Raw genomic sequence first — 27,275 nt, 5'->3', positions numbered from 1 at the left:
ACTTGTCTGTCGCTGAACAGTCGCTTTTTATGTATTCAGCACCTATGTATAATGTTGTAAAAATGCTCTAGAAGCTAAAGTCGCAGAAATGTCACACATATTTGGCCTGCAACTTTCTGTGCGACAAATTCAGACAGGAAAAATCAGTATAAATCCTTAGAAAATTATCCCCCAGTGTCTCCATCTGCTGGCGGTATTGAATAAGCATTGCTGCACTGATGGGGTATGCATTAGACGAAAAAAAAGAAGAAAAAGAAGAATAATACGCCCAGAAAAGAGGCGAAAAGGAGAAAAACGTAAAAAAACGTGAAAAAAAAGTAAGAGGAAGAGAAGGGAAAAAAAGGTGGAAATGGGTTTAAAAGTGATTTCGGCGGAGAAATATATATATATATATATATATATATATATATATATATATATATATGCGCACACACACACATAGATATAAACGTATTCTCCGTTGAGATATTGCAGCCGCTGCTGTGTCCAGGCCCAGGAGCCTTAGCACTGTGCTGTGATGTCACTCAATACCACTGACATCACTAGGTGTAAACAACATCTCTCCTTTGCTGTGTATGTGACTATGGAGCTGTTTGGTGATGTCGTCTATTACGGCCTTCATAGAAGCAACAGGAGATTGTTGCATCCATCTTGAACCCTCAGAACTACAGTGCTATGATGTCACTCACTTCCACAGGCCTTGCAGAGTGTAAACAACAACAACCCAGCTTTGTTGTGTATGTAACCATAGGGATTTGTGATGTCACCTAGAACCTTCACAGCAGCGACAGCTTTATGAGGAGCATCAGCACTGCTCTGCCTGAGCAGAACCATCACCGCCATAGGTTGTCAAATAACCCGGATTTAACCCACACAGGTAAGTCCAATGGGGTGCAGGCATGTCCTCTATGCTTACAGCTTCCCGTGGGTGTTGGTTTGATACCGTTTGGGGACAGCCAAGGAGGCATCTGCAGGCAACAAAGGTAGGTGTGTGCTTGTGTGTGTGTTTCCTATGCAGATCCTAAGCCCAGTGTCACATGCAAGTAGGAGGAGTAAGAAGGGTTCCTGGCAAATCCGGGTTATGGATTGCATTTAAAAAGGCCCCGTGGGAGTGCAATGGGCCCCTGTCTTGCTGCTTAGCAATAATGGTATGGGTTTAGGTTCTGCTGTGTGTACTGGTGGTTGACTGCCCCCCAGCCCAGAGTGTGCATGGAAAATTGTCTGGCAGCCTCCCTGACAGCAAGCAGTGATAGTGCCCATGAAGGGGACCTTGTTGGGCCCGCCCCTTTCACGGTTATCGCTTCTCGGCCTTTTGGCTAAGGTATAGGGATATACCTTGGCTGATCCGGTTCCTGCTTTTGTGGGTGCTCTGAGACCCCCCTCCTCGGCCCTGGGACATCGCCCTTCGTTGGGCTTAAGTCCCTTGCTGCTATTGGGGAGGGGGCCCACCTCAGTGTAGAGTTGCGATCCCCCTTTGCCTTAGGGACCTAGTGTCTCTTTGGTGCGCTTGATTGTGAGCATGGCGTCAGCCAGTGACGGAGATCCAGGCATGGTACCATCTTATGCCAAGCTCAAGAACTCAGTACGTATATCGTACTTGGAGGACCAGAGAAAGAACCGGGACCTGAAGTACATCGTGGAGCAAGTTCTGCTGGGCGTCTTTGGATTAAGGAAGCATGAGATATTATCCATCCAAGATTATCCGAAAAGAGGAGTATACGATGTTACTTTTACGGAAGGAGGTATTTACAAGGACTTTGTTATACAGATGAAGAAGGTAAGCGGAGATGCCCGCTTGAGTGGAATAAGAATTGTTGAGCACTTTCCCGATGAACTTATGCTTTTAGTTATAAAAATGTACTCTCCATACGTTAAAGAAGATGAAATTGTTGTGTTTTTAAGGAATTTTTGTAAAAAAATTATAAATAGAGGGAAAGTGATGAATGAGTGTGGAATATGGTCCTCTAAGTGGAAGTTTCTGGTTGAGTTCAAAGAAGATCTATTACTCCCAGGACGAAAGGTTATGCCTCCAGCTCGGTTCAAGTTAGGAAATGTAAATGGTGACGTGTTTTTCCCAGGAATGCCCAATTTCTGCAGAGCTTGTAGAAGATATGGACATGATAAAAACGTATGTGAGAGTACATGTACAAATTGTGGCAGCACTGAGCACTCCTCCAGAGAATGCACAAAAGAAAAGAAATGCAGTTTATGTTACAGAGTTGACCATTTGTATGCTTCTTGTCCTCACAGAAACAAAGAGAAACAACAGAGAAGCCAGCCAGACCCCCGTCATATGAACAGAGAAGACAGCAAACCAGAAGAAAACCCAACTGATCAACATGGTGAGTCTGCTACCTCTGATGAAGATGGATATGAGAAACCCTCCAGCATGAAGGTAAGAAGAAAGGAGAAGAAAGCATGGCAGACAGGAGCTCCTCTCTCGCAGCAGAGGGGTAGTAACCTGGATGAAGCTGTCAGCAAGCCTCAGAGTGCCCCCCTGAGGAAGCCAGAAAATGTTGGGGCTAAGAGAAGAAAGACCGGAACAGGAAGAGAAGAGGCGTTTGTGGAAGAAGAGGGGGGGGTAGGGATGCCATCAGGTGTTCCAGCCCCCTCCCCAAGTGAAACAGGCAACTCGTCCATGGTTCCCGACACGGTGGAAGTCGTTGTGCCCGACCAGCTGCCCGGGGTGGCTCCGACAGGTCATCCCGGGGAGGAGATGGACACTGGGCAAGGTGACGGAGACGGGACAACCCCTGTTCCGGCGAAGAGGAATCCTCTCCTTAGTCCCCTACCGGAGGATCTTCAGGAGGAGGTAATGGAGGAGTCAGACGGTAGCAGCTCACCGGAATCTCTGGTGACAGTGAGATCAGAAGGGGAAAATGATAGTTTTGGGGGTCTGGCTGATGAGGATGAGATAGAATGTGCACAAAGATATTGAAAGTGGTCTCTCTGTAACCTTTAATGATGGCGCTCCATGGACTCTCCCTCAATGTGAGGGGCCTTAAGACACACGCAAGAAGAACTGCTATTTTTAATTTTTTATCCTTTTTGTCTGCATCAGTTTTCTTCTTACAGGAATGTGGCATCCCTCACCAAGCATCATACAAGAAATATGAAGAAGACTGGAAGCATGGCCCCTCAGTGTGGTCAGGGTCCAACGCATCTAAATCTGGAGGAGTTGCTATACTTTTTAAGGGTAATGTTAATATAATTTTTAAGCAAGAGATTTTACCAGGAAGGATTTTATTAGTTAAAGCTTTTATAAATGGTTTTACATGGCAGTTTTTAAACTTTTATGGTTCACCTGATAAAAAAGAAAGAGAAGAGATGTTAGAGATTTTACCTCTTTTTATTAATGATTCTTATCCTTTGATTTTAGCTGGGGATTTTAATTGTGTTTTAAGAGGTGAGAAAAGATATTCTCGAGCTACTAGTAGAAATTATGATAAGACATCTAACATTTTAAAAAATATTACTTTAGATTTTAGGCTTATAGATGTTTTTAAAAAATGTAATCCAAATTTACCTGATACTGAAGGCATTACATGGAGTAATGTGAATTTTAGCTCGAGGATTGATTTTATCTTCTCTTCTCAAAATGTTTTACCTGCCAAATGTGAGCTTTTAACTAATATATTTTCTGATCATAAATGTCTTCTATTTGTTTTAAATCCTGTTCCTGGTTTTAAGAGGGGTATTGGTTCATGGAAATTGAACATATCTCTTTTAGAAGATAAAATAATCTTAACAGAATACGCCAATTTTTATAATAAATGTAAAAATAATAGAGACCCAAATATAGATATAAAAGTATGGTGGGAAAATATGAAGAAAAAAACTAAAGATTTTTTTATAAAACAAGGTATCCAAAAAGCTAAAGATAAAAGACATTGTTATGATATTTTAAATACACATCTTCAAACTCTTTTTAAATTGCACAATATAGGGATAGATGTAAAAGATGATATTGTTAACATTAAAAAAGAAATAAAAACATTTTTAAATGAAAAAGGTAAAGAGATCATTTTTAAAGCTAAAATCAAACATATTGAAAATAACGAAAAATGTACAAGATATTTTTTTAAAAAATCTAATCAAAAAAGAGTCCATATCGAAAAACTAGAAGGAGAAGTGGAGATGAATAAAATTTTATTTAAAGTACAATGTTATTATAGGGAACTTTTTAATGAGAAAAAAATAGATGCTAATTTCATGAACGATGCCTTAAACAAAATAGAACGTGTTTTAGAGAATAATTCTCAATCCTTTCTTTTACAGTCTATCCCAGAGAAGGAAATATTGGATACCATAAACAGTTTTAATTTGGGTAAAGTACCAGGGTCTGATGGCCTGCCAATCGAATTTTATAAGGTTTTTTATGAGGTTTTAAAAGATGATCTTTTATCTCTTTTTACAGATGTTTTTAATACCAAGATTTTACCACAGTCATGGAAAATGGGTGAGGTTTCTCTGCTCTTTAAAAAAGGTGATAAAGAGGATATTAGGAATTGGAGACCAATAACCCTTTTAAACGCTGATTATAAAATAATGGCTAAAATATGTGCAAACAGACTAAAAAATGTTATAGATAAATTAATACATAATAATCAAGTGTGTGGTATACCGGGTAGAAACATGTGGGAAAATTTAAACCTCATAAAAGATATAATAGAAGATGCTAAAATAAGGAAAAGTAATTTAGCAATTTTAACAATAGACTTTGAAAAAGCATTTGACAGAGTCTCGCACTGTTTTTTATTTAATGTTTTAAATAAAATGGGCATACCAGAAGGTTTTTTAACGTCACTCAAAGCCTTTTATAATGACTGTTTTAGCAAAATTTTAATTAATGGTTTTAAGACTGAAATGGTTCCTTTAAAATCTGGTGTGAAGCAGGGTTGCCCCCTATCACCCCTTTTATTTATTTGTGCACTAGAGCCACTTTTATGTGTCATAAGAGGTGATAAACAGATCCGTGGGATAAGGCTCCCCGGAGGAAATGGTCTTGAAGCTAAAGTAGTCAGTTATATGGATGATGTAGCAGTGACATGTCAAGATAGCCTGGCACTTAAAAAAACTTTAACACAAATTAACTATTTCTGTTGTGCTTCTGGTTTTAAAGTGAATTTTAACAAGTGCGAGATTTTAAAAGTCGGCAAGCTGGATACAAGAGACATAAAGGTACCGGTAGTAGAAAAAGTAAAAATTTTAGGTGTGTATTTTAATGAATTAAATAATGGAAACGAAAGCTGGGAGCTAACAATGCAAAAGGTGAACCAAAAATTATGTGTATGGAGACTAAGAGACCTTACAATGGAAGGAAAAGTGCTGATTTTAAAGATGGTGATTTTACCTTTGCTTTTATATTTAAGTTTAGTGTTCCCACCTAACACACATATAATACGTAAAGTCTCAAAAGTCTGTTACACCTTTTTTTGGAATTCCAAATATGAGAAGTTAAAAAGAGAAATTGTATCTAAACCTAAAGAGAAAGGGGGGAAAAGTTTTACTGATTTTACTGCGTTCCTTTATACAAAATTCTTTTCATTGTGTCTTAAGAATGTTTTTAAAGACAACTATTGGTCGTTCTTTTTGCGCTATAATGTTGGTAATCTCATGAGACACCATGGTTGGTTTGAAACAGATCTTAAACACCCTTATGCTTTTAACCTCCCTATTACTTATTGTATTTTAGAAAAGATTGTTTCTCTTTTTAAACTGTTTGATTTTAGTAAAGATATTCTAATCGATGGGAAAAAACTTACGAGAGTCATTTTAAACAATATTAACATGTGCCAAGTTGGAAATTTTAATGATGATAAATGTAAAGAAATCTGGAGAATTGTGAACTCATTTTATCTTTTTAACTCACAGAAGGACTTATCCTGGAGCTGCATCCACAGTTGCCTTCCGTGCCGGGCTTTCCAACACCGTAGAGGATTTGCAAGCACAGCAAAGTGTCCAAGAGAGGGATGCCACGAAGAGGAGACTGTTTTACATCTTTTATGGACATGTGATTTTTCTAGAAGGATATGGACTAAAATGCTGCCACTTTTAAACAAAATTGCTGCTATAAAAGACTTGGACTATAATATGGTTTTATATGGGTGTTTGGATTGTCCCGGCGAACAAGAGAAACGGAAGGCATGGCAAATAATAAACTGTGTGAAGGCAGCTCTGTGGAAAAATAGGAATATTTTATTATTTAAAAAGGACATTTTATCTTTCGATGATGTTATTGGAATGATATTAAGTGAAATGTACATCTATCTTTTAATCGATAAACAAAGTGATGAGTTTGCATTCTTAAAATGGCATTTTACCGACTGGCATATGTGAAATTGTAAAATTGTAAGTTTTTTATGTTCCCCTGGTTTTAATGCTATGTAACTATGTAACTATGTTAAAACTTGAAACTTAAATAAAATAGGTGTGTACCTGTGAAGGTGCAGCCAAGTTAAAAAAAAAAAAAAAAAATCTGTTCTTATCAGTTTAATATCTGATACGTCCCCTATCTGGGGACCATATATTAAATGGATTTTTGAGAACGGGGGCCGATTTCGAAGCTTGCTTCCGTCGCCCTATGCATTGACCCGATATGGCAGTATCTTCGGGTACAGTGCACCACCCCCTTACAGGGTTAAAAAGAAAGATTCCTACTTTCATTGCTACCTGCTTGCTGGCTAGCCAGCTAGCCAGCCCTGTGGGCCTTGCTGCTGCTGCAGCCAAAAAACAAAAGGTGGTGCTGCTGCTGCTTCTGCTGCTTCTGCTTCTGCTTGTGTCTGGCCCCTGTTGGAGCGTCCAGGCACAGGACTTCTGCTGCTGCTGACTAAATGGCCTCCTTAATTGGATCATTTGAGTAGCCAGCACACCTGTGCAGGTAGGGCATGACATGATAGGCAGCTGCCTTGATAGCGGGTGGGTGCTGAATGTTCCTAATTGACAAAATAAGATTAATGCTTATGAAGAAATATAAAATCTCATCCCTTCCCCAATATCGCGCCACACCCCTACCCCTTAATTCCCTGGTTGAACGTGATGGACATATGTCTTTTTTCGACCGTACTAACTATGTAACTATGTAACATAACATGGGGGGGGGGGGGGGGGGTCTCCTGGCTGTTCACACAGGTGTGTCATTGCTGTACATTGACCATGCATTGCTTCTGTGGTATTGCAAAGGCAAAGACAAATGCTTCCAGCCATCCATTGCACTAATGGATTGGTCATCAGCTGGCTGTCTATGTCCCGCATCAATATAGACCAAAGTACAGAGGGTTAGGCTATGCTATTGTGCACCTACCTGATGCATCAGAAGGTGCGAGGCCCTTGCTAAATTCTGTGCACAGACTTTGAGATCTATGCTTTAGACTGTATCTAAACCTGCTCCAACATGGACTGACATTCTGGCCTACTTTCAGCCGATGCGACTTGTCTGTCGCTGAACAGTCGCTTTTTATGTATTCAGCACCTATGTATAATGTTGTAAAAATGCTCTAGAAGCTAAAGTCGCAGAAATGTCACACATATTTGGCCTGCAACTTTCTGTGCGACAAATTCAGACAGGAAAAATCAGTATAAATCCTTAGAAAATTATCCCCCAGTGTCTCCATCTGCTGGCGGTATTGAATAAGCATTGCTGCACTGATGGGGTATGCATTAGACGAAAAAAAAGAAGAAAAAGAAGAATAATACGCCCAGAAAAGAGGCGAAAAGGAGAAAAACGTAAAAAAACGTGAAAAAAAAGTAAGAGGAAGAGAAGGGAAAAAAAGGTGGAAATGGGTTTAAAAGTGATTTCGGCGGAGAAATATATATATATATATATATATATATATATATATATATATATATATATGCGCACACACACACATAGATATAAACGTATTCTCCGTTGAGATATTGCAGCCGCTGCTGTGTCCAGGCCCAGGAGCCTTAGCACTGTGCTGTGATGTCACTCAATACCACTGACATCACTAGGTGTAAACAACATCTCTCCTTTGCTGTGTATGTGACTATGGAGCTGTTTGGTGATGTCGTCTATTACGGCCTTCATAGAAGCAACAGGAGATTGTTGCATCCATCTTGAACCCTCAGAACTACAGTGCTATGATGTCACTCACTTCCACAGGCCTTGCAGAGTGTAAACAACAACAACCCAGCTTTGTTGTGTATGTAACCATAGGGATTTGTGATGTCACCTAGAACCTTCACAGCAGCGACAGCTTTATGAGGAGCATCAGCACTGCTCTGCCTGAGCAGAACCATCACCGCCATAGGTTGTCAAATAACCCGGATTTAACCCACACAGGTAAGTCCAATGGGGTGCAGGCATGTCCTCTATGCTTACAGCTTCCCGTGGGTGTTGGTTTGATACCGTTTGGGGACAGCCAAGGAGGCATCTGCAGGCAACAAAGGTAGGTGTGTGCTTGTGTGTGTGTTTCCTATGCAGATCCTAAGCCCAGTGTCACATGCAAGTAGGAGGAGTAAGAAGGGTTCCTGGCAAATCCGGGTTATGGATTGCATTTAAAAAGGCCCCGTGGGAGTGCAATGGGCCCCTGTCTTGCTGCTTAGCAATAATGGTATGGGTTTAGGTTCTGCTGTGTGTACTGGTGGTTGACTGCCCCCCAGCCCAGAGTGTGCATGGAAAATTGTCTGGCAGCCTCCCTGACAGCAAGCAGTGATAGTGCCCATGAAGGGGACCTTGTTGGGCCCGCCCCTTTCACGGTTATCGCTTCTCGGCCTTTTGGCTAAGATCAAGTGTAGTATCTGTTCTTATCAGTTTAATATCTGATACGTCCCCTATCTGGGGACCATATATTAAATGGATTTTTGAGAACGGGGGCCGATTTCGAAGCTTGCTTCCGTCGCCCTATGCATTGACCCGATATGGCAGTATCTTCGGGTACAGTGCACCACCCCCTTACAGGGTTAAAAAGAAAGATTCCTACTTTCATTGCTACCTGCTTGCTGGCTAGCCAGCTAGCCAGCCCTGTGGGCCTTGCTGCTGCTGCAGCCAAAAAACAAAAGGTGGTGCTGCTGCTGCTTCTGCTTCTGCTTGTGTCTGGCCCCTGTTGGAGCGTCCAGGCACAGGACTTCTGCTGCTGCTGACTAAATGGCCTCCTTAATTGGATCATTTGAGTAGCCAGCACACCTGTGCAGGTAGGGCATGACATGATAGGCAGCTGCCTTGATAGCGGGTGGGTGCTGAATGTTCCTAATTGACAAAATAAGATTAATGCTTATGAAGAAATATAAAATCTCATCCCTTCCCCAATATCGCGCCACACCCCTACCCCTTAATTCCCTGGTTGAACGTGATGGACATATGTCTTTTTTCGACCGTACTAACTATGTAACTATGTAACATAACATGGGGGGGGGGGGGGGGGTCTCCTGGCTGTTCACACAGGTGTGTCATTGCTGTACATTGACCATGCATTGCTTCTGTGGTATTGCAAAGGCAAAGACAAATGCTTCCAGCCATCCATTGCACTAATGGATTGGTCATCAGCTGGCTGTCTATGTCCCGCATCAATATAGACCAAAGTACAGAGGGTTAGGCTATGCTATTGTGCACCTACCTGATGCATCAGAAGGTGCGAGGCCCTTGCTAAATTCTGTGCACAGACTTTGAGATCTATGCTTTAGACTGTATCTAAACCTGCTCCAACATGGACTGACATTCTGGCCTACTTTCAGCCGATGCGACTTGTCTGTCGCTGAACAGTCGCTTTTTATGTATTCAGCACCTATGTATAATGTTGTAAAAATGCTCTAGAAGCTAAAGTCGCAGAAATGTCACACATATTTGGCCTGCAACTTTCTGTGCGACAAATTCAGACAGGAAAAATCAGTATAAATCCTTAGAAAATTATCCCCCAGTGTCTCCATCTGCTGGCGGTATTGAATAAGCATTGCTGCACTGATGGGGTATGCATTAGACGAAAAAAAAGAAGAAAAAGAAGAATAATACGCCCAGAAAAGAGGCGAAAAGGAGAAAAACGTAAAAAAACGTGAAAAAAAAGTAAGAGGAAGAGAAGGGAAAAAAAGGTGGAAATGGGTTTAAAAGTGATTTCGGCGGAGAAATATATATATATATATATATATATATATATATATATATATATGCGCACACACACACATAGATATAAACGTATTCTCCGTTGAGATATTGCAGCCGCTGCTGTGTCCAGGCCCAGGAGCCTTAGCACTGTGCTGTGATGTCACTCAATACCACTGACATCACTAGGTGTAAACAACATCTCTCCTTTGCTGTGTATGTGACTATGGAGCTGTTTGGTGATGTCGTCTATTACGGCCTTCATAGAAGCAACAGGAGATTGTTGCATCCATCTTGAACCCTCAGAACTACAGTGCTATGATGTCACTCACTTCCACAGGCCTTGCAGAGTGTAAACAACAACAACCCAGCTTTGTTGTGTATGTAACCATAGGGATTTGTGATGTCACCTAGAACCTTCACAGCAGCGACAGCTTTATGAGGAGCATCAGCACTGCTCTGCCTGAGCAGAACCATCACCGCCATAGGTTGTCAAATAACCCGGATTTAACCCACACAGGTAAGTCCAATGGGGTGCAGGCATGTCCTCTATGCTTACAGCTTCCCGTGGGTGTTGGTTTGATACCGTTTGGGGACAGCCAAGGAGGCATCTGCAGGCAACAAAGGTAGGTGTGTGCTTGTGTGTGTGTTTCCTATGCAGATCCTAAGCCCAGTGTCACATGCAAGTAGGAGGAGTAAGAAGGGTTCCTGGCAAATCCGGGTTATGGATTGCATTTAAAAAGGCCCCGTGGGAGTGCAATGGGCCCCTGTCTTGCTGCTTAGCAATAATGGTATGGGTTTAGGTTCTGCTGTGTGTACTGGTGGTTGACTGCCCCCCAGCCCAGAGTGTGCATGGAAAATTGTCTGGCAGCCTCCCTGACAGCAAGCAGTGATAGTGCCCATGAAGGGGACCTTGTTGGGCCCGCCCCTTTCACGGTTATCGCTTCTCGGCCTTTTGGCTAAGATCAAGTGTAGTATCTGTTCTTATCAGTTTAATATCTGATACGTCCCCTATCTGGGGACCATATATTAAATGGATTTTTGAGAACGGGGGCCGATTTCGAAGCTTGCTTCCGTCGCCCTATGCATTGACCCGATATGGCAGTATCTTCGGGTACAGTGCACCACCCCCTTACAGGGTTAAAAAGAAAGATTCCTACTTTCATTGCTACCTGCTTGCTGGCTAGCCAGCTAGCCAGCCCTGTGGGCCTTGCTGCTGCTGCAGCCAAAAAACAAAAGGTGGTGCTGCTGCTGCTTCTGCTGCTTCTGCTTCTGCTTGTGTCTGGCCCCTGTTGGAGCGTCCAGGCACAGGACTTCTGCTGCTGCTGACTAAATGGCCTCCTTAATTGGATCATTTGAGTAGCCAGCACACCTGTGCAGGTAGGGCATGACATGATAGGCAGCTGCATTGATAGCGGGTGGGTGCTGAATGTTCCTAATTGACAAAATAAGATTAATGCTTATGAAGAAATATAAAATCTCATCCCTTCCCCAATATCGCGCCACACCCCTACCCCTTAATTCCCTGGTTGAACGTGATGGACATATGTCTTTTTTCGACCGTACTAACTATGTAACTATGTAACATAACATGGGGGGGGGGGGGGGTCTCCTGGCTGTTCACACAGGTGTGTCATTGCTGTACATTGACCATGCATTGCTTCTGTGGTATTGCAAAGGCAAAGACAAATGCTTCCAGCCATCCATTGCACTAATGGATTGGTCATCAGCTGGCTGTCTATGTCCCGCATCAATATAGACCAAAGTACAGAGGGTTAGGCTATGCTATTGTGCACCTACCTGATGCATCAGAAGGTGCGAGGCCCTTGCTAAATTCTGTGCACAGACTTTGAGATCTATGCTTTAGACTGTATCTAAACCTGCTCCAACATGGACTGACATTCTGGCCTACTTTCAGCCGATGCGACTTGTCTGTCGCTGAACAGTCGCTTTTTATGTATTCAGCACCTATGTATAATGTTGTAAAAATGCTCTAGAAGCTAAAGTCGCAGAAATGTCACACATATTTGGCCTGCAACTTTCTGTGCGACAAATTCAGACAGGAAAAATCAGTATAAATCCTTAGAAAATTATCCCCCAGTGTCTCCATCTGCTGGCGGTATTGAATAAGCATTGCTGCACTGATGGGGTATGCATTAGACGAAAAAAAAGAAGAAAAAGAAGAATAATACGCCCAGAAAAGAGGCGAAAAGGAGAAAAACGTAAAAAAACGTGAAAAAAAAGTAAGAGGAAGAGAAGGGAAAAAAAGGTGGAAATGGGTTTAAAAGTGATTTCGGCAGAGAAATATATATATATATATATATATATATATATATATATATATATATATATGCGCACACACACACATAGATATAAACGTATTCTCCGTTGAGATATTGCAGCCGCTGCTGTGTCCAGGCCCAGGAGCCTTAGCACTGTGCTGTGATGTCACTCAATACCACTGACATCACTAGGTGTAAACAACATCTCTCCTTTGCTGTGTATGTGACTATGGAGCTGTTTGGTGATGTCGTCTATTACGGCCTTCATAGAAGCAACAGGAGATTGTTGCATCCATCTTGTACCCTCAGAACTACAGTGCTATGATGTCACTCACTTCCACAGGCCTTGCAGAGTGTAAACAACAACAACCCAGCTTTGTTGTGTATGTAACCATAGGGATTTGTGATGTCACCTAGAACCTTCACAGCAGCGACAGCTTTATGAGGAGCATCAGCACTGCTCTGCCTGAGCAGAACCATCACCGCCATAGGTTGTCAAATAACCCGGATTTAACCCACACAGGTAAGTCCAATGGGGTGCAGGCATGTCCTCTATGCTTACAGCTTCCCGTGGGTGTTGGTTTGATACCGTTTGGGGACAGCCAAGGAGGCATCTGCAGGCAACAAAGGTAGGTGTGTGCTTGTGTGTGTGTTTCCTATGCAGATCCTAAGCCCAGTGTCACATGCAAGTAGGAGGAGTAAGAAGGGTTCCTGGCAAATCCGGGTTATGGATTGCATTTAAAAAGGCCCCGTGGGAGTGCAATGGGCCCCTGTCTTGCTGCTTAGCAATAATGGTATGGGTTTAGGTTCTGCTGTGTGTACTGGTGGTTGACTGCCCCCCAGCCCAGAGTGTGCATGGAAAATTGTCTGGCAGCCTCCCTGACAGCAAGCAGTGATAGTGCCCATGAAGGGGACCTTGTTGGGCCCGCCCCTTTCACGGTTATCGCTTCTCGGCCTTTTGGCTAAGATCAAGTGTAGTATCTGTTCTTATCAGTTTAATATCTGATACGTCCCCTATCTGGGGACCATATATTAAATGGATTTTTGAGAACGGGGGCCGATTTCGAAGCTTGCTTCCGTCGCCCTATGCATTGACCCGATATGGCAGTATCTTCGGGTACAGTGCACCACCCCCTTACAGGGTTAAAAAGAAAGATTCCTACTTTCATTGCTACCTGCTTGCTGGCTAGCCAGCTAGCCAGCCCTGTGGGCCTTGCTGCTGCTGCAGCCAAAAAACAAAAGGTGGTGCTGCTGCTGCTTCTGCTTCTGCTTGTGTCTGGCCCCTGTTGGAGCGTCCAGGCACAGGACTTCTGCTGCTGCTGACTAAATGGCCTCCTTAATTGGATCATTTGAGTAGCCAGCACACCTGTGCAGGTAGGGCATGACATGATAGGCAGCTGCCTTGATAGCGGGTGGGTGCTGAATGTTCCTAATTGACAAAATAAGATTAATGCTTATGAAGAAATATAAAATCTCATCCCTTCCCCAATATCGCGCCACACCCCTACCCCTTAATTCCCTGGTTGAACGTGATGGACATATGTCTTTTTTCGACCGTACTAACTATGTAACTATGTAACATAACATGGGGGGGGGGGGGGGGGGGTCTCCTGGCTGTTCACACAGGTGTGTCATTGCTGTACATTGACCATGCATTGCTTCTGTGGTATTGCAAAGGCAAAGACAAATGCTTCCAGCCATCCATTGCACTAATGGATTGGTCATCAGCTGGCTGTCTATGTCCCGCATCAATATAGACCAAAGTACAGAGGGTTAGGCTATGCTATTGTGCACCTACCTGATGCATCAGAAGGTGCGAGGCCCTTGCTAAATTCTGTGCACAGACTTTGAGATCTATGCTTTAGACTGTATCTAAACCTGCTCCAACATGGACTGACATTCTGGCCTACTTTCAGCCAATGCGACTTGTCTGTCGCTGAACAGTCGCTTTTTATGTATTCAGCACCTATGTATAATGTTGTAAAAATGCTCTAGAAGCTAAAGTCGCAGAAATGTCACACATATTTGGCCTGCAACTTTCTGTGCGACAAATTCAGACAGGAAAAATCAGTATAAATCCTTAGAAAATTATCCCCCAGTGTCTCCATCTGCTGGCGGTATTGAATAAGCATTGCTGCACTGATGGGGTATGCATTAGACGAAAAAAAAGAAGAAAAAGAAGAATAATACGCCCAGAAAAGAGGCGAAAAGGAGAAAAACGTAAAAAAACGTGAAAAAAAAGTAAGAGGAAGAGAAGGGAAAAAAAGGTGGAAATGGGTTTAAAAGTGATTTCGGCGGAGAAATATATATATATATATATATATATATATATATATATATATATATATATGCGCACACACACACATAGATATAAACGTATTCTCCGTTGAGATATTGCAGCCGCTGCTGTGTCCAGGCCCAGGAGCCTTAGCACTGTGCTGTGATGTCACTCAATACCACTGACATCACTAGGTGTAAACAACATCTCTCCTTTGCTGTGTATGTGACTATGGAGCTGTTTGGTGATGTCGTCTATTACGGCCTTCATAGAAGCAACAGGAGATTGTTGCATCCATCTTGAACCCTCAGAACTACAGTGCTATGATGTCACTCACTTCCACAGGCCTTGCAGAGTGTAAACAACAACAACCCAGCTTTGTTGTGTATGTAACCATAGGGATTTGTGATGTCACCTAGAACCTTCACAGCAGCGACAGCTTTATGAGGAGCATCAGCACTGCTCTGCCTGAGCAGAACCATCACCGCCATAGGTTGTCAAATAACCCGGATTTAACCCACACAGGTAAGTCCAATGGGGTGCAGGCATGTCCTCTATGCTTACAGCTTCCCGTGGGTGTTGGTTTGATACCGTTTGGGGACAGCCAAGGAGGCATCTGCAGGCAACAAAGGTAGGTGTGTGCTTGTGTGTGTGTTTCCTATGCAGATCCTAAGCCCAGTGTCACATGCAAGTAGGAGGAGTAAGAAGGGTTCCTGGCAAATCCGGGTTATGGATTGCATTTAAAAAGGCCCCGTGGGAGTGCAATGGGCCCCTGTCTTGCTGCTTAGCAATAATGGTATGGGTTTAGGTTCTGCTGTGTGTACTGGTGGTTGACTGCCCCCCAGCCCAGAGTGTGCATGGAAAATTGTCTGGCAGCCTCCCTGACAGCAAGCAGTGATAGTGCCCATGAAGGGGACCTTGTTGGGCCCGCCCCTTTCACGGTTATCGCTTCTCGGCCTTTTGGCTAAGATCAAGTGTAGTATCTGTTCTTATCAGTTTAATATCTGATACGTCCCCTATCTGGGGACCATATATTAAATGGATTTTTGAGAACGGGGGCCGATTTCGAAGCTTGCTTCCGTCGCCCTATGCATTGACCCGATATGGCAGTATCTTCGGGTACAGTGCACCACCCCCTTACAGGGTTAAAAAGAAAGATTCCTACTTTCATTGCTACCTGCTTGCTGGCTAGCCAGCTAGCCAGCCCTGTGGGCCTTGCTGCTGCTGCAGCCAAAAAACAAAAGGTGGTGCTGCTGCTGCTTCTGCTGCTTCTGCTTCTGCTTGTGTCTGGCCCCTGTTGGAGCGTCCAGGCACAGGACTTCTGCTGCTGCTGACTAAATGGCCTCCTTAATTGGATCATTTGAGTAGCCAGCACACCTGTGCAGGTAGGGCATGACATGATAGGCAGCTGCCTTGATAGCGGGTGGGTGCTGAATGTTCCTAATTGACAAAATAAGATTAATGCTTATGAAGAAATATAAAATCTCATCCCTTCCCCAATATCGCGCCACACCCCTACCCCTTAATTCCCTGGTTGAACGTGATGGACATATGTCTTTTTTCGACCGTACTAACTATGTAACTATGTAACATAACATGGGGGGGGGTCTCCTGGCTGTTCACACAGGTGTGTCATTGCTGTACATTGACCATGCATTGCTTCTGTGGTATTGCAAAGGCAAAGACAAATGCTTCCAGCCATCCATTGCACTAATGGATTGGTCATCAGCTGGCTGTCTATGTCCCGCATCAATATAGACCAAAGTACAGAGGGTTAGGCTATGCTATTGTGCACCTACCTGATGCATCAGAAGGTGCGAGGCCCTTGCTAAATTCTGTGCACAGACTTTGAGATCTATGCTTTAGACTGTATCTAAACCTGCTCCAACATGGACTGACATTCTGGCCTACTTTCAGCCGATGCGACTTGTCTGTCGCTGAACAGTCGCTTTTTATGTATTCAGCACCTATGTATAATGTTGTAAAAATGCTCTAGAAGCTAAAGTCGCAGAAATGTCACACATATTTGGCCTGCAACTTTCTGTGCGACAAATTCAGACAGGAAAAATCAGTATAAATCCTTAGAAAATTATCCCCCAGTGTCTCCATCTGCTGGCGGTATTGAATAAGCATTGCTGCACTGATGGGGTATGCATTAGACGAAAAAAAAGAAGAAAAAGAAGAATAATACGCCCAGAAAAGAGGCGAAAAGGAGAAAAACGTAAAAAAACGTGAAAAAAAAGTAAGAGGAAGAGAAGGGAAAAAAAGGTGGAAATGGGTTTAAAAGTGATTTCGGCGGAGAAATATATATATATATATATATATATATATATATATATATATATATATGCGCACACACACACATAGATATAAACGTATTCTCCGTTGAGATATTGCAGCCGCTGCTGTGTCCAGGCCCAGGAGCCTTAGCACTGTGCTGTGATGTCACTCAATACCACTGACATCACTAGGTGTAAACAACATCTCTCCTTTGCTGTGTATGTGACTATGGAGCTGTTTGGTGATGTCGTCTATTACGGCCTTCATAGAAGCAACAGGAGATTGTTGCATCCATCTTGAACCCTCAGAACTACAGTGCTATGATGTCACTCACTTCCACAGGCCTTGCAGAGTGTAAACAACAACAACCCAGCTTTGTTGTGTATGTAACCAAAGGGATTTGTGATGTCACCTAGAACCTTCACAGCAGCGACAGCTTTATGAGGAGCATCAGCACTGCTCTGCCTGAGCAGAACCATCACCGCCATAGGTTGTCAAATAACCCGGATTTAACCCACACAGGTAAGTCCAATGGGGTGCAGGCATGTCCTCTATGCTTACAGCTTCCCGTGGGTGTTGGTTTGATACCGTTTGGGGACAGCCAAGGAGGCATCTGCAGGCAACAAAGGTAGGTGTGTGCTTGTGTGTGTGTTTCCTATGCAGATCCTAAGCCCAGTGTCACATGCAAGTAGGAGGAGTAAGAAGGGTTCCTGGCAAATCCGGGTTATGGATTGCATTTAAAAAGGCCCCGTGGGAGTGCAATGGGCCCCTGTCTTGCTGCTTAGCAATAATGGTATGGGTTTAGGTTCTGCTGTGTGTACTGGTGGTTGACTGCCCCCCAGCCCAGAGTGTGCATGGAAAATTGTCTGGCAGCCTCCCTGACAGCAAGCAGTGATAGTGCCCATGAAGGGGACCTTGTTGGGCCCGCCCCTTTCACGGTTATCGCTTCTCGGCCTTTTGGCTAAGATCAAGTGTAGTATCTGTTCTTATCAGTTTAATATCTGATACGTCCCCTATCTGGGGACCATATATTAAATGGATTTTTGAGAACGGGGGCCGATTTCGAAGCTTGCTTCCGTCGCCCTATGCATTGACCCGATATGGCAGTATCTTCGGGTACAGTGCACCACCCCCTTACAGGGTTAAAAAGAAAGATTCCTACTTTCATTGCTACCTGCTTGCTGGCTAGCCAGCTAGCCAGCCCTGTGGGCCTTGCTGCTGCTGCAGCCAAAAAACAAAAGGTGGTGCTGCTGCTGCTTCTGCTGCTTCTGCTTCTGCTTGTGTCTGGCCCCTGTTGGAGCGTCCAGGCACAGGACTTCTGCTGCTGCTGACTAAATGGCCTCCTTAATTGGATCATTTGAGTAGCCAGCACACCTGTGCAGGTAGGGCATGACATGATAGGCAGCTGCCTTGATAGCGGGTGGGTGCTGAATGTTCCTAATTGACAAAATAAGATTAATGCTTATGAAGAAATATAAAATCTCATCCCTTCCCCAATATCGCGCCACACCCCTACCCCTTAATTCCCTGGTTGAACGTGATGGACATATGTCTTTTTTCGACCGTACTAACTATGTAACTATGTAACATAACATGGGGGGGGGGGGGGGGTCTCCTGGCTGTTCACACAGGTGTGTCATTGCTGTACATTGACCATGCATTGCTTCTGTGGTATTGCAAAGGCAAAGACAAATGCTTCCAGCCATCCATTGCACTAATGGATTGGTCATCAGCTGGCTGTCTATGTCCCGCATCAATATAGACCAAAGTACAGAGGGTTAGGCTATGCTATTGTGCACCTACCTGATGCATCAGAAGGTGCGAGGCCCTTGCTAAATTCTGTGCACAGACTTTGAGATCTATGCTTTAGACTGTATCTAAACCTGCTCCAACATGGACTGACATTCTGGCCTACTTTCAGCCGATGCGACTTGTCTGTCGCTGAACAGTCGCTTTTTATGTATTCAGCACCTATGTATAATGTTGTAAAAATGCTCTAGAAGCTAAAGTCGCAGAAATGTCACACATATTTGGCCTGCAACTTTCTGTGCGACAAATTCAGACAGGAAAAATCAGTATAAATCCTTAGAAAATTATCCCCCAGTGTCTCCATCTGCTGGCGGTATTGAATAAGCATTGCTGCACTGATGGGGTATGCATTAGACGAAAAAAAAGAAGAAAAAGAAGAATAATACGCCCAGAAAAGAGGCGAAAAGGAGAAAAACGTAAAAAAACGTGAAAAAAAAGTAAGAGGAAGAGAAGGGAAAAAAAGGTGGAAATGGGTTTAAAAGTGATTTCGGCGGAGAAATATATATATATATATATATATATATATATATATATATATATATATATGCGCACACACACACATAGATATAAACGTATTCTCCGTTGAGATATTGCAGCCGCTGCTGTGTCCAGGCCCAGGAGCCTTAGCACTGTGCTGTGATGTCACTCAATACCACTGACATCACTAGGTGTAAACAACATCTCTCCTTTGCTGTGTATGTGACTATGGAGCTGTTTGGTGATGTCGTCTATTACGGCCTTCATAGAAGCAACAGGAGATTGTTGCATCCATCTTGAACCCTCAGAACTACAGTGCTATGATGTCACTCACTTCCACAGGCCTTGCAGAGTGTAAACAACAACAACCCAGCTTTGTTGTGTATGTAACCAAAGGGATTTGTGATGTCACCTAGAACCTTCACAGCAGCGACAGCTTTATGAGGAGCATCAGCACTGCTCTGCCTGAGCAGAACCATCACCGCCATAGGTTGTCAAATAACCCGGATTTAACCCACACAGGTAAGTCCAATGGGGTGCAGGCATGTCCTCTATGCTTACAGCTTCCCGTGGGTGTTGGTTTGATACCGTTTGGGGACAGCCAAGGAGGCATCTGCAGGCAACAAAGGTAGGTGTGTGCTTGTGTGTGTGTTTCTTCCTATGCAGATCCTAAGCCCAGTGTCACATGCAAGTAGGAGGAGTAAGAAGGGTTCCTGGCAAATCCGGGTTATGGATTGCATTTAAAAAGGCCCCGTGGGAGTGCAATGGGCCCCTGTCTTGCTGCTTAGCAATAATGGTATGGGTTTAGGTTCTGCTGTGTGTACTGGTGGTTGACTGCCCCCCAGCCCAGAGTGTGCATGGAAAATTGTCTGGCAGCCTCCCTGACAGCAAGCAGTGATAGTGCCCATGAAGGGGACCTTGTTGGGCCCGCCCCTTTCACGGTTATCGCTTCTCGGCCTTTTGGCTAAGATCAAGTGTAGTATCTGTTCTTATCAGTTTAATATCTGATACGTCCCCTATCTGGGGACCATATATTAAATGGATTTTTGAGAACGGGGGCCGATTTCGAAGCTTGCTTCCGTCGCCCTATGCATTGACCCGATATGGCAGTATCTTCGGGTACAGTGCACCACCCCCTTACAGGGTTAAAAAGAAAGATTCCTACTTTCATTGCTACCTGCTTGCTGGCTAGCCAGCTAGCCAGCCCTGTGGGCCTTGCTGCTGCTGCAGCCAAAAAACAAAAGGTGGTGCTGCTGCTGCTTCTGCTGCTTCTGCTTCTGCTTGTGTCTGGCCCCTGTTGGAGCGTCCAGGCACAGGACTTCTGCTGCTGCTGACTAAATGGCCTCCTTAATTGGATCATTTGAGTAGCCAGCACACCTGTGCAGGTAGGGCATGACATGATAGGCAGCTGCCTTGATAGCGGGTGGGTGCTGAATGTTCCTAATTGACAAAATAAGATTAATGCTTATGAAGAAATATAAAATCTCATCCCTTCCCCAATATCGCGCCACACCCCTACCCCTTAATTCCCTGGTTGAACGTGATGGACATATGTCTTTTTTCGACCGTACTAACTATGTAACTATGTAACATAACATGGGGGGGGGGTCTCCTGGCTGTTCACACAGGTGTGTCATTGCTGTACATTGACCATGCATTGCTTCTGTGGTATTGCAAAGGCAAAGACAAATGCTTCCAGCCATCCATTGCACTAATGGATTGGTCATCAGCTGGCTGTCTATGTCCCGCATCAATATAGACCAAAGTACAGAGGGTTAGGCTATGCTATTGTGCACCTACCTGATGCATCAGAAGGTGCGAGGCCCTTGCTAAATTCTGTGCACAGACTTTGAGATCTATGCTTTAGACTGTATCTAAACCTGCTCCAACATGGACTGACATTCTGGCCTACTTTCAGCCGATGCGACTTGTCTGTCGCTGAACAGTCGCTTTTTATGTATTCAGCACCTATGTATAATGTTGTAAAAATGCTCTAGAAGCTAAAGTCGCAGAAATGTCACACATATTTGGCCTGCAACTTTCTGTGCGACAAATTCAGACAGGAAAAATCAGTATAAATCCTTAGAAAATTATCCCCCAGTGTCTCCATCTGCTGGCGGTATTGAATAAGCATTGCTGCACTGATGGGGTATGCATTAGACGAAAAAAAAGAAGAAAAAGAAGAATAATACGCCCAGAAAAGAGGCGAAAAGGAGAAAAACGTAAAAAAACGTGAAAAAAAAGTAAGAGGAAGAGAAGGGAAAAAAAGGTGGAAATGGGTTTAAAAGTGATTTCGGCGGAGAAATATATATATATATATATATATATATATATATATATATATATATATATGCGCACACACACACATAGATATAAACGTATTCTCCGTTGAGATATTGCAGCCGCTGCTGTGTCCAGGCCCAGGAGCCTTAGCACTGTGCTGTGATGTCACTCAATACCACTGACATCACTAGGTGTAAACAACATCTCTCCTTTGCTGTGTATGTGACTATGGAGCTGTTTGGTGATGTCGTCTATTACGGCCTTCATAGAAGCAACAGGAGATTGTTGCATCCATCTTGAACCCTCAGAACTACAGTGCTATGATGTCACTCACTTCCACAGGCCTTGCAGAGTGTAAACAACAACAACCCAGCTTTGTTGTGTATGTAACCAAAGGGATTTGTGATGTCACCTAGAACCTTCACAGCAGCGACAGCTTTATGAGGAGCATCAGCACTGCTCTGCCTGAGCAGAACCATCACCGCCATAGGTTGTCAAATAACCCGGATTTAACCCACACAGGTAAGTCCAATGGGGTGCAGGCATGTCCTCTATGCTTACAGCTTCCCGTGGGTGTTGGTTTGATACCGTTTGGGGACAGCCAAGGAGGCATCTGCAGGCAACAAAGGTAGGTGTGTGCTTGTGTGTGTGTTTCCTATGCAGATCCTAAGCCCAGTGTCACATGCAAGTAGGAGGAGTAAGAAGGGTTCCTGGCAAATCCGGGTTATGGATTGCATTTAAAAAGGCCCCGTGGGAGTGCAATGGGCCCCTGTCTTGCTGCTTAGCAATAATGGTATGGGTTTAGGTTCTGCTGTGTGTACTGGTGGTTGACTGCCCCCCAGCCCAGAGTGTGCATGGAAAATTGTCTGGCAGCCTCCCTGACAGCAAGCAGTGATAGTGCCCATGAAGGGGACCTTGTTGGGCCCGCCCCTTTCACGGTTATCGCTTCTCGGCCTTTTGGCTAAGATCAAGTGTAGTATCTGTTCTTATCAGTTTAATATCTGATACGTCCCCTATCTGGGGACCATATATTAAATGGATTTTTGAGAACGGGGGCCGATTTCGAAGCTTGCTTCCGTCGCCCTATGCATTGACCCGATATGGCAGTATCTTCGGGTACAGTGCACCACCCCCTTACAGGGTTAAAAAGAAAGATTCCTACTTTCATTGCTACCTGCTTGCTGGCTAGCCAGCTAGCCAGCCCTGTGGGCCTTGCTGCTGCTGCAGCCAAAAAACAAAAGGTGGTGCTGCTGCTGCTTCTGCTTCTGCTTGTGTCTGGCCCCTGTTGGAGCGTCCAGGCACAGGACTTCTGCTGCTGCTGACTAAATGGCCTCCTTAATTGGATCATTTGAGTAGCCAGCACACCTGTGCAGGTAGGGCATGACATGATAGGCAGCTGCCTTGATAGCGGGTGGGTGCTGAATGTTCCTAATTGACAAAATAAGATTAATGCTTATGAAGAAATATAAAATCTCATCCCTTCCCCAATATCGCGCCACACCCCTACCCCTTAATTCCCTGGTTGAACGTGATGGACATATGTCTTTTTTCGACCGTACTAACTATGTAACTATGTAACATAACATGGGGGGGGGTCTCCTGGCTGTTCACACAGGTGTGTCATTGCTGTACATTGACCATGCATTGCTTCTGTGGTATTGCAAAGGCAAAGACAAATGCTTCCAGCCATCCATTGCACTAATGGATTGGTCATCAGCTGGCTGTCTATGTCCCGCATCAATATAGACCAAAGTACAGAGGGTTAGGCTATGCTATTGTGCACCTACCTGATGCATCAGAAGGTGCGAGGCCCTTGCTAAATTCTGTGCACAGACTTTGAGATCTATGCTTTAGACTGTATCTAAACCTGCTCCAACATGGACTGACATTCTGGCCTACTTTCAGCCGATGCGACTTGTCTGTCGCTGAACAGTCGCTTTTTATGTATTCAGCACCTATGTATAATGTTGTAAAAATGCTCTAGAAGCTAAAGTCGCAGAAATGTCACACATATTTGGCCTGCAACTTTCTGTGCGACAAATTCAGACAGGAAAAATCAGTATAAATCCTTAGAAAATTATCCCCCAGTGTCTCCATCTGCTGGCGGTATTGAATAAGCATTGCTGCACTGATGGGGTATGCATTAGACGAAAAAAAAGAAGAAAAAGAAGAATAATACGCCCAGAAAAGAGGCGAAAAGGAGAAAAACGTAAAAAAACGTGAAAAAAAAGTAAGAGGAAGAGAAGGGAAAAAAAGGTGGAAATGGGTTTAAAAGTGATTTCGGCGGAGAAATATATATATATATATATATATATATATATATATATATATATATGCGCACACACACACATAGATATAAACGTATTCTCCGTTGAGATATTGCAGCCGCTGCTGTGTCCAGGCCCAGGAGCCTTAGCACTGTGCTGTGATGTCACTCAATACCACTGACATCACTAGGTGTAAACAACATCTCTCCTTTGCTGTGTATGTGACTATGGAGCTGTTTGGTGATGTCGTCTATTACGGCCTTCATAGAAGCAACAGGAGATTGTTGCATCCATCTTGAACCCTCAGAACTACAGTGCTATGATGTCACTCACTTCCACAGGCCTTGCAGAGTGTAAACAACAACAACCCAGCTTTGTTGTGTATGTAACCAAAGGGATTTGTGATGTCACCTAGAACCTTCACAGCAGCGACAGCTTTATGAGGAGCATCAGCACTGCTCTGCCTGAGCAGAACCATCACCGCCATAGGTTGTCAAATAACCCGGATTTAACCCACACAGGTAAGTCCAATGGGGTGCAGGCATGTCCTCTATGCTTACAGCTTCCCGTGGGTGTTGGTTTGATACCGTTTGGGGACAGCCAAGGAGGCATCTGCAGGCAACAAAGGTAGGTGTGTGCTTGTGTGTGTGTTTCCTATGCAGATCCTAAGCCCAGTGTCACATGCAAGTAGGAGGAGTAAGAAGGGTTCCTGGCAAATCCGGGTTATGGATTGCATTTAAAAAGGCCCCGTGGGAGTGCAATGGGCCCCTGTCTTGCTGCTTAGCAATAATGGTATGGGTTTAGGTTCTGCTGTGTGTACTGGTGGTTGACTGCCCCCCAGCCCAGAGTGTGCATGGAAAATTGTCTGGCAGCCTCCCTGACAGCAAGCAGTGATAGTGCCCATGAAGGGGACCTTGTTGGGCCCGCCCCTTTCACGGTTATCGCTTCTCGGCCTTTTGGCTAAGATCAAGTGTAGTATCTGTTCTTATCAGTTTAATATCTGATACGTCCCCTATCTGGGGACCATATATTAAATGGATTTTTGAGAACGGGGGCCGATTTCGAAGCTTGCTTCCGTCGCCCTATGCATTGACCCGATATGGCAGTATCTTCGGGTACAGTGCACCACCCCCTTACAGGGTTAAAAAGAAAGATTCCTACTTTCATTGCTACCTGCTTGCTGGCTAGCCAGCTAGCCAGCCCTGTGGGCCTTGCTGCTGCTGCAGCCAAAAAACAAAAGGTGGTGCTGCTGCTGCTTCTGCTGCTTCTGCTTCTGCTTGTGTCTGGCCCCTGTTGGAGCGTCCAGGCACAGGACTTCTGCTGCTGCTGACTAAATGGCCTCCTTAATTGGATCATTTGAGTAGCCAGCACACCTGTGCAGGTAGGGCATGACATGATAGGCAGCTGCCTTGATAGCGGGTGGGTGCTGAATGTTCCTAATTGACAAAATAAGATTAATGCTTATGAAGAAATATAAAATCTCATCCCTTCCCCAATATCGCGCCACACCCCTACCCCTTAATTCCCTGGTTGAACGTGATGGACATATGTCTTTTTTCGACCGTACTAACTATGTAACTATGTAACATAACATGGGGGGGGGTCTCCTGGCTGTTCACACAGGTGTGTCATTGCTGTACATTGACCATGCATTGCTTCTGTGGTATTGCAAAGGCAAAGACAAATGCTTCCAGCCATCCATTGCACTAATGGATTGGTCATCAGCTGGCTGTCTATGTCCCGCATCAATATAGACCAAAGTACAGAGGGTTAGGCTATGCTATTGTGCACCTACCTGATGCATCAGAAGGTGCGAGGCCCTTGCTAAATTCTGTGCACAGACTTTGAGATCTATGCTTTAGACTGTATCTAAACCTGCTCCAACATGGACTGACATTCTGGCCTACTTTCAGCCGATGCGACTTGTCTGTCGCTGAACAGTCGCTTTTTATGTATTCAGCACCTATGTATAATGTTGTAAAAATGCTCTAGAAGCTAAAGTCGCAGAAATGTCACACATATTTGGCCTGCAACTTTCTGTGCGACAAATTCAGACAGGAAAAATCAGTATAAATCCTTAGAAAATTATCCCCCAGTGTCTCCATCTGCTGGCGGTATTGAATAAGCATTGCTGCACTGATGGGGTATGCATTAGACGAAAAAAAAGAAGAAAAAGAAGAATAATACGCCCAGAAAAGAGGCGAAAAGGAGAAAAACGTAAAAAAACGTGAAAAAAAAGTAAGAGGAAGAGAAGGGAAAAAAAGGTGGAAATGGGTTTAAAAGTGATTTCGGCGGAGAAATATATATATATATATATATATATATATATATATATATATATATATATGCGCACACACACACATAGATATAAACGTATTCTCCGTTGATTGCAGCCGCTGCTGTGTCCAGGCCCAGGAGCCTTAGCACTGTGCTGTGATGTCACTCAATACCACTGACATCACTAGGTGTAAACAACATCTCTCCTTTGCTGTGTATGTGACTATGGAGCTGTTTGGTGATGTCGTCTATTACGGCCTTCATAGAAGCAACAGGAGATTGTTGCATCCATCTTGAACCCTCAGAACTACAGTGCTATGATGTCACTCACTTCCACAGGCCTTGCAGAGTGTAAACAACAACAACCCAGCTTTGTTGTGTATGTAACCAAAGGGATTTGTGATGTCACCTAGAACCTTCACAGCAGCGACAGCTTTATGAGGAGCATCAGCACTGCTCTGCCTGAGCAGAACCATCACCGCCATAGGTTGTCAAATAACCCGGATTTAACCCACACAGGTAAGTCCAATGGGGTGCAGGCATGTCCTCTATGCTTACAGCTTCCCGTGGGTGTTGGTTTGATACCGTTTGGGGACAGCCAAGGAGGCATCTGCAGGCAACAAAGGTAGGTGTGTGCTTGTGTGTGTGTTTCCTATGCAGATCCTAAGCCCAGTGTCACATGCAAGTAGGAGGAGTAAGAAGGGTTCCTGGCAAATCCGGGTTATGGATTGCATTTAAAAAGGCCCCGTGGGAGTGCAATGGGCCCCTGTCTTGCTGCTTAGCAATAATGGTATGGGTTTAGGTTCTGCTGTGTGTACTGGTGGTTGACTGCCCCCCAGCCCAGAGTGTGCATGGAAAATTGTCTGGCAGCCTCCCTGACAGCAAGCAGTGATAGTGCCCATGAAGGGGTACCTTGTTGGGCCCGCCCCTTTCACGGTTATCGCTTCTCGGCCTTTTGGCTAAGATCAAGTGTAGTATCTGTTCTTATCAGTTTAATATCTGATACGTCCCCTATCTGGGGACCATATATTAAATGGATTTTTGAGAACGGGGGCCGATTTCGAAGCTTGCTTCCGTCGCCCTATGCATTGACCCGATATGGCAGTATCTTCGGGTACAGTGCACCACCCCCTTACAGGGTTAAAAAGAAAGATTCCTACTTTCATTGCTACCTGCTTGCTGGCTAGCCAGCTAGCCAGCCCTGTGGGCCTTGCTGCTGCTGCAGCCAAAAAACAAAAGGTGGTGCTGCTGCTGCTTCTGCT

General features: G+C 44.3%; 1 protein-coding gene and 10 non-coding genes across 13 annotated transcripts; all 11 read left to right on the top strand.

The window, feature by feature from the left end:
• The first annotated feature begins 1,239 nt into the window (after nt 1-1,239).
• On the top strand, nt 1,240-6,078 carry LOC130306509 (uncharacterized). 3 transcript variants are annotated; one of them, XM_056552105.1, is made up of 6 exons: nt 1,240-2,812; nt 3,062-3,196; nt 4,279-4,327; nt 4,418-4,459; nt 5,123-5,212; nt 5,875-6,078. In XM_056552105.1, exons 1-6 carry the CDS (start codon nt 1,520-1,522, stop codon nt 5,934-5,936), a joined length of 1,671 nt encoding a protein of 556 aa, XP_056408080.1. In that variant the 5' UTR covers nt 1,240-1,519; the 3' UTR covers nt 5,937-6,078. The 3 variants fall into 3 exon arrangements, 1 of the variants encoding a protein (XP_056408080.1); XR_008855848.1 differs by lacking the exons at nt 4,279-4,327; nt 4,418-4,459 and having other exon boundaries at nt 5,123-5,181; nt 5,875-5,936; XR_008855847.1 differs by lacking the exons at nt 4,279-4,327; nt 4,418-4,459 and having other exon boundaries at nt 5,875-5,914.
• A 356-nt stretch (nt 6,079-6,434) lies between these two features.
• On the top strand, nt 6,435-6,630 carry LOC130306546 (U2 spliceosomal RNA). The gene has a single exon (XR_008855884.1). It is a non-coding gene; the product is annotated as a U2 spliceosomal RNA (small nuclear RNA).
• A 2,097-nt stretch (nt 6,631-8,727) lies between these two features.
• On the top strand, nt 8,728-8,918 carry LOC130306539 (U2 spliceosomal RNA). Its single transcript, XR_008855877.1, has one exon. It is a non-coding gene; the product is annotated as a U2 spliceosomal RNA (small nuclear RNA).
• A 2,081-nt stretch (nt 8,919-10,999) lies between these two features.
• LOC130306538 (U2 spliceosomal RNA) lies at nt 11,000-11,190 on the top strand. The gene has a single exon (XR_008855876.1). It is a non-coding gene; the product is annotated as a U2 spliceosomal RNA (small nuclear RNA).
• Nucleotides 11,191-13,284: 2,094 nt separating this feature from the next.
• LOC130306537 (U2 spliceosomal RNA) lies at nt 13,285-13,475 on the top strand. The gene has a single exon (XR_008855875.1). It is a non-coding gene; the product is annotated as a U2 spliceosomal RNA (small nuclear RNA).
• Nucleotides 13,476-15,564: 2,089 nt separating this feature from the next.
• LOC130306536 (U2 spliceosomal RNA) lies at nt 15,565-15,755 on the top strand. The gene has a single exon (XR_008855874.1). It is a non-coding gene; the product is annotated as a U2 spliceosomal RNA (small nuclear RNA).
• A 2,086-nt stretch (nt 15,756-17,841) lies between these two features.
• LOC130306535 (U2 spliceosomal RNA) lies at nt 17,842-18,032 on the top strand. Its single transcript, XR_008855873.1, has one exon. It is a non-coding gene; the product is annotated as a U2 spliceosomal RNA (small nuclear RNA).
• Nucleotides 18,033-20,130: 2,098 nt separating this feature from the next.
• Nucleotides 20,131-20,321, top strand: LOC130306534 (U2 spliceosomal RNA). The gene has a single exon (XR_008855872.1). It is a non-coding gene; the product is annotated as a U2 spliceosomal RNA (small nuclear RNA).
• Nucleotides 20,322-22,410: 2,089 nt separating this feature from the next.
• On the top strand, nt 22,411-22,601 carry LOC130306532 (U2 spliceosomal RNA). Its single transcript, XR_008855870.1, has one exon. It is a non-coding gene; the product is annotated as a U2 spliceosomal RNA (small nuclear RNA).
• A 2,075-nt stretch (nt 22,602-24,676) lies between these two features.
• Nucleotides 24,677-24,867, top strand: LOC130306531 (U2 spliceosomal RNA). The gene has a single exon (XR_008855869.1). It is a non-coding gene; the product is annotated as a U2 spliceosomal RNA (small nuclear RNA).
• A 2,085-nt stretch (nt 24,868-26,952) lies between these two features.
• LOC130306530 (U2 spliceosomal RNA) lies at nt 26,953-27,143 on the top strand. The gene has a single exon (XR_008855868.1). It is a non-coding gene; the product is annotated as a U2 spliceosomal RNA (small nuclear RNA).
• The last annotated feature ends 132 nt before the right edge of the window (nt 27,144-27,275 follow it).

The sequence above is a fragment of the Hyla sarda genome, unplaced genomic scaffold (genome assembly GCF_029499605.1).
Source record: "Hyla sarda isolate aHylSar1 unplaced genomic scaffold, aHylSar1.hap1 scaffold_1378, whole genome shotgun sequence".
NCBI lineage: Eukaryota > Metazoa > Chordata > Amphibia > Anura > Hylidae > Hyla > Hyla sarda.
The sequence above is the reverse complement of the archived record's forward strand: the minus strand, read 5'-3'. Positions and strand labels throughout refer to the sequence as shown.